Raw genomic sequence first — 6095 nt, 5'->3', positions numbered from 1 at the left:
AGGAAGTACTTTGATACCAAGAGTCCATTCTTAAGTCAAAATTACCACAATATAGAAATAATAAATGTAGATATAAAATATATAAACATAAAATTGTTGAATTGAATGAAATAGAACCAGGGACATTTAACAGTCTAACACTGAGCTAAAGTTTCGGCTTGCTGATTGTTATTCTGTATTAAATTGAGTATACTAGACTAGACTTACTAGCAATAGTAATACTACCTACATAACAATATGTCATGTATGTCCCTATGCCATAAATGTCATGATGTCATGTATGTTGTGTATGTCATAAATGTCACTATGAATTGAAAATGGGGGACCCTGATGTAAACAAGACAAACCTCTTTCTCTGGTCTGCATCCCCTTAACAATTGTATGTATTGAGCCGTACTGTATTGTACCCATCTGCAATCTGTTACAAACTATCCAAGCTCCGGGAGGGTCATCAAAGAGAAGCCGCCTATTCTCAGTCCTTGCCCCACAATGGTGGAATGAACTACCCACCCCAGTTAGGACAGCCGAATCCCATCCAATCTTTCGCCGTCGACTAAAGACGCACTTCTTCAACCAGATTATCTGAAATAAAAATATATACAAAAAATACAAAAAAAAATACAAAAAATCTAACCCGAACTAACCTTACTGTCATGCACTTGTCCTAATAAACTAACCTACACTGTAACACGCAACACTTTGATGAATATTATTACTCAGCTGATAGAGTTGTACCCTTCCTGATGACCTGTCGTACAGAACTTGTAAGTCGCTTTGGATAAAAGCTTCAGATAAATGACTAAATGTAAATGTTAATAAAGTTGTCATTCATTCATCATTCAGGCGCAATGATGATAGGCTGTCAGTCAAAAACATTGGTGTGACGTCATTTTCACCAAGCCTCCCCAGATCGAGCGCAGAGACTTCTGGGAAGAGGCTCAGGGACGGGAACGGGAACAGAACCGAACTGTGATGGAGAACACGAAGGAAAGCTCCAAATGCGCTGCGTGTAACTTGCCAGCAGCGAGTTATTTAACGAGACGCGAATGTTGTACAACAACCTCGTCCCACGGCGATAGAAGGGTACTGTCCTTTTAGTTGGACGTCGCCGACCCAACAGCAAACTGGCGAGCTAACGCAACGTTAGCAACCAAACAGCTAACTACTACATTGTTGTTGTTGTTGTTTGGCAGCTAATACCAGAGACAGACGGCGGTGTTTCCCGACCGAGGCAGGGGCTCGTCGTGCTGCCTACGTAATGTTAATGAGTTCTGCCACGGGAAGATGGATGAAAAGTCCAGTAACAACCACCGTCTCCTGCTCGTCCTGTTAATGGTGTTGCTCTTCGGCGTCATCGTGCTCCAGTACGTGTGTCCCAGCAGCTCCGACTGCCAGCTGCTGCACCTGGGCTCGGTGTTCAGGGGGCCGGGGGGCGGCGCCGCGGTGACCCGCCCGGGGGGCAGGAGCGACGGGAGAACCGGCCTCAAGAAGAAGGACCCGTACGTCGCGGAGGACGGCGCTCTGGTCCGCTTCGTCCCTCGTTTCAACTTCACAAAGGCCGACTTGAATCGCGTCGTGGACTTCAACATCAAGGGCGACGACGTGATCGTGTTTCTACACATCCAAAAGACCGGGGGCACGACTTTCGGCCGGCACCTGGTGCGCAACATCCAGCTGGAGAGGCCCTGCGAGTGTCACGCCGGCCAGAAGAAATGCACCTGTTACCGGCCGGGCAAGAGGGAGACGTGGCTCTTCTCCCGGTTCTCCACCGGCTGGAGTTGCGGTCTTCACGCGGACTGGACGGAGCTGACCAACTGCGTCCCGTCGCGCATGGGGACACACCAGGCTCCCAAAACACCCGTTCCAAGGTCGGTGAAAAATATGTCGCCCCCCCCCCACACACACATACCTGCTGCATCACATTATGATAATTAATTAGCATGACCTTTGTCTGATAATTTGATTCTAATATGCTTGTTATATTCTATTCACAACTAATTTTACAATAAAAATCCTAGTAATGTACTGTTGTCTCTCCAGTAGGAACTATTACTATATAACCATCCTAAGGGACCCAGTGTCGCGCTACCTGAGTGAGTGGCGCCACGTGCAGCGAGGTGCAACGTGGAAGGCCTCCCTGCATGTCTGTGACGGACGAGCGCCCACGCTGTCCGAGCTCCCGAGCTGCTACCCTGGAGACGACTGGTCGGGCTGCTCCCTGCAGGAGTTCATGGACTGCCCCTACAATCTGGCCAACAACCGGCAGACTCGCATGCTGGCGGACCTCAGCCTGGTGGGCTGCTATAACGTATCCGCCATGAGCGAGGAGGAGCGCTGGGCTATGCTTCTGGAGAGTGCCAAGCGCAACCTGCGGGGAATGGCCTTTTTCGGGCTGACGGAGTACCAGCGCAAGACCCAGTATCTGTTCGAGCGCACTTTCCGCCTGGAGTTCATCGCACCCTTCACCCAGCTCAATGGCACGCGGGCCGCCAGTGTGGAGGTAGCTCCGGAGACGCAGCGCAGAATTCGCCAGCTGAACCAGTGGGACGTAGAGCTGTACGAGTATGCCAGAGACCTCTTCCTGCAGCGTTTCCAGGCGGTGAGGCAGCGGGAACGCAGGCAGGCCAGGGAGAGGCGGCAACACCAGAGGAGGCGGCTCGGTGAGAGGCTCAAACCCAGGTCGGGGAGACTACTAAAGACCACGGAGGCTCCGCACCGGGATGCGGGCCGCCCCCTGCCAACCGAGGCCAGGCAGAGGGGGAAGGTTGATAAAGAAACACTGGAGTCTGAGGTGCAGCTCCCGGTCTGGTGGGATCTGGAGGAGAACGGCACTGTCGAAGACTACCTGGACAATGTTGAACAGTGGTAGTGGTGGGAGGATAGGGGGGGTCGCTTGTCTTAAAACTGTCTGAATTAGCCACATCTGCCTTGTTCACTATCAACGATGACCAGCTCCCGTTAGCATAGACCTTCCGTTGAACATTTTGTCCACCATGGTCAGTTTTCAGCGATGGACATCTATTTATTGATCTTGATTGTATTTTTTTGTCACAAATACAAGTTTTGTGTATTTACTTAATTAAGGCTGCTTTAGTTGCCACTAATCTCATACCATTCACAATCACTCTAGCCTTCCAGGATGTTTAATGGCTGCTCAACTGTTTGTACTGTAAGTTATTATTATTATTATTTTTTTAATTTTTTTTAAAGAAAAGACAATATACAAATTTTTACTTTTGACTGAAGAGATACTGTAATGTTTAAGTTATATGCTACTGTCATTAACTACATAATGTATGTATGTAGGCCAAAATGTTGAAATGCTGTTAAGTGATGGAAAAATAATGAACCCCCCCCATGTTCTCCCCAATTCCCCACGTGTATTCTGGTCATTGTGGTACCCCTGTCGGTCTGGGGAGGGTGTAGACTACCACATGCCTCCTCCGATACACGAGGAGTCTACAGACGCTTTTCACCTGACAGCTAGGATTTTCACAGGGAGAGCATAACGTGCACAGAGGTTCACGCTATCTCCCCTCCCTGCTGCAGGCCAACCAGTAGGAGTCGCTACTGAAACGACCAGGACTCATACCCTCACCGGCTTCCCACCCGTCAATTGTCTTTGTAAAAAGGAATTACCGCTGCCCGGGATTGAACCTGGGTCTCTACACTACACTTGTACCTCTACACTACAAAGACACAAAAGAATGACATTTTGATACTTACCTCAGTTGTGTAGCATACTTGCTAATGTATATTTACTGATCATGTACAATGTGTCTTTATCTATTTTTTCCTCTTTTTAAAAATAAATGCATTTACTCTGCATAATGATTTTGTCCTTCTCTTCCTTGCCCTTCTCTTCCCTCGGGTAGATGCTACAGGAACCTACAATCCAAGTCAAGCAGACTCAGGAACTTTATGTATGATAGCATGTACAACAGTGCTGTATATACCATATATATTTACCACAAATATATACATATCCATATCTGTGCATATAATCATCCTAGTGTGCCTGGATCTTCTCTTTATACTGCATCTTGTAAGTGTCTATTGTTCCCACAGGGGGAGCCAAAGTACAATACTAAAAATACAATCCGTTTTTTTTGTGCCAACTTCCTTACTGTATAAATGTGGGATATGTTCACATGCTTTCTTAAAAAGTAAAAAAAAAAAAAAAAAAAAAACGAGATGGAAAATAAGCTTTTTGGACATTTCTTAAATAAAGCAGAATATAGTTCTGTTTTACTCCCAAGTGTTACTTTATTAACCCCCTTGGGGAAATGCAGGTCATAGCAGGAGGGGGAAGGGGAGGTAAAGGCAGGAAAAAAGATAATAGTAATAAAGGTAGATCATAGTAGTAGAACGGCGGTATATTCATCAATAATAGTATACATGGTATATATAGTAATAGTATATGGTACAAACATTACCAATGTAAACATACCACAAAATACAGCAAATACAATGGAAAAACATTTACCTGCTGCATGGTGTTATAACTTGTATCAACTAGAGCACTGGTTAAACCCACTTCAGGCTATTTCTAAAATACTTTGCCTCTGGGGAACCCCATTTGAGAAGGTTTTTTTGAAGTTAGATGTTATGTTTTAGTCCAGAATTCTGTTTAACAGTGGAGAGTGAAATCTATGATGGGTCATTCTTGTAGTATTGTTGCTAAACCTTGTAAACTGTAAGACCCCAGTTCCAAAACCACTGAACATCTTCATTTTTAAAATGTACATTTCTTTGTCAAATACAAATACAGTATAGGCCTATACAATCAAACAACAACTATTTGTCTCACCATGTTTTGGCTTGCTAGTTTCATTTATTCCTTCATCAAGGTAACCTACATTGTATGCTATGACCATAGAGCAGTTATTTTGTTTGTCTGTTTTAAATTTATTTTGAGAACCATACAGCAGTGCTGTGGCTATTCTTCCTGGGGTCCATAACACGTAAAATACAGACGTTATACACTCACAAACATTCACATGGCATACAGACAATTAAAACAACAATAAATACTCCTAATCAAATTCATAATACAATACAACAATACATACTCCTAATCAATTAATAATACAATACAACAATACCTACTCATAATTAATTCATAATACAATACAGCATAATATACTATTTAGCTTTTACATACATTATCTATGTTCATATCAACCTATTATAATACAATCTTCTAATAATATATCCATATCAGACACATACCTTTTCATCTACATATATCCCTATCTCATTATCAGACACATACATTTTCATTTACATACACACTATCTATTAGGGAATAGGGAATGTCAATTTCTTTGGTTGAAAATGTTGTTTTACCAAGATTCTGAAACGACATTTACTATTCTCCTGCTTAACATGTCTGGGAAGAGAGTTCCATTCCTGCATACCACAGAACATGACAGTTTGCTTCATTGCATTCGACCTCGCTTTTGGAAGTGTAAAACCTCGTGCAGAAGCAAGTCTGGTGGAATGGTTGTGTCTGTCAAGACTTATAGATAAATTGTTATATAAAATTGAGGGGATCTTTGTAACAAGAATATTCCTAGTGAATACAAGGAGTGAGCACTGAGCAGAGTAACTGTTTGACAAGTAACCAAGTTAAACAACTGTGCATCGCTGCAACATTAGTTCTGTACTCACAGCGAAGCGCTATACGTGCTGCTTTGTTTTGTACCATTTGCAATTGTTTCAGTTTATTCGTCGTTACATTAGACCATACTACAGGACAATAGTTAAGATTTGACAAAACCAGAGCTTGAATTACCTGTTTGATAGAATTTAGTGGTAACAAATGAGCACATATTTTAACAACAGAAATCCCTCTTCCCATTTTCACTACTAGATTGTTTATATGGTGTGACCATGACAATTTACTGTCTAATGTTACTCCTAGGAGTTTAGTCTCCCTGACTTGATCAATTACCACATCACTTAAAAGTTTCAAGACTGGGTTCGTACTGAGAGTATGGTTTGAACCAAAAATGATGCTACTTGTCTTTGATATGTTTAGAACTAGTTTGTATTTTATTTTTTTATTATTTTTTAAACAAACATATAAACAA

General features: G+C 43.0%; 1 protein-coding gene across 2 annotated transcripts; it reads left to right on the top strand.

The window, feature by feature from the left end:
• The first annotated feature begins 945 nt into the window (after positions 1-945).
• Positions 946-3820, top strand: hs6st2 (heparan sulfate 6-O-sulfotransferase 2). 2 transcript variants are annotated; one of them, XM_084331710.1, is made up of 2 exons: positions 946-1868; positions 2044-3820. In XM_084331710.1, exons 1-2 carry the CDS (start codon positions 1285-1287, stop codon positions 2867-2869), a joined length of 1410 nt encoding a protein of 469 aa, XP_084187836.1. In that variant the 5' UTR covers positions 946-1284; the 3' UTR covers positions 2870-3820. The 2 variants fall into 2 exon arrangements, with proteins under 2 accessions (XP_084187836.1, XP_084187835.1); XM_084331709.1 differs by having other exon boundaries at positions 2041-3820.
• Positions 3821-6095: the final 2275 nt, after the last annotated feature.

The sequence above is a fragment of the Notolepis coatsorum genome (assembly GCF_963971535.1).
Source record: "Notolepis coatsorum genome assembly, chromosome: 16".
NCBI lineage: Eukaryota > Metazoa > Chordata > Actinopteri > Aulopiformes > Paralepididae > Notolepis > Notolepis coatsorum.
This window is presented reverse-complemented; position numbering and strand designations above follow the sequence as displayed.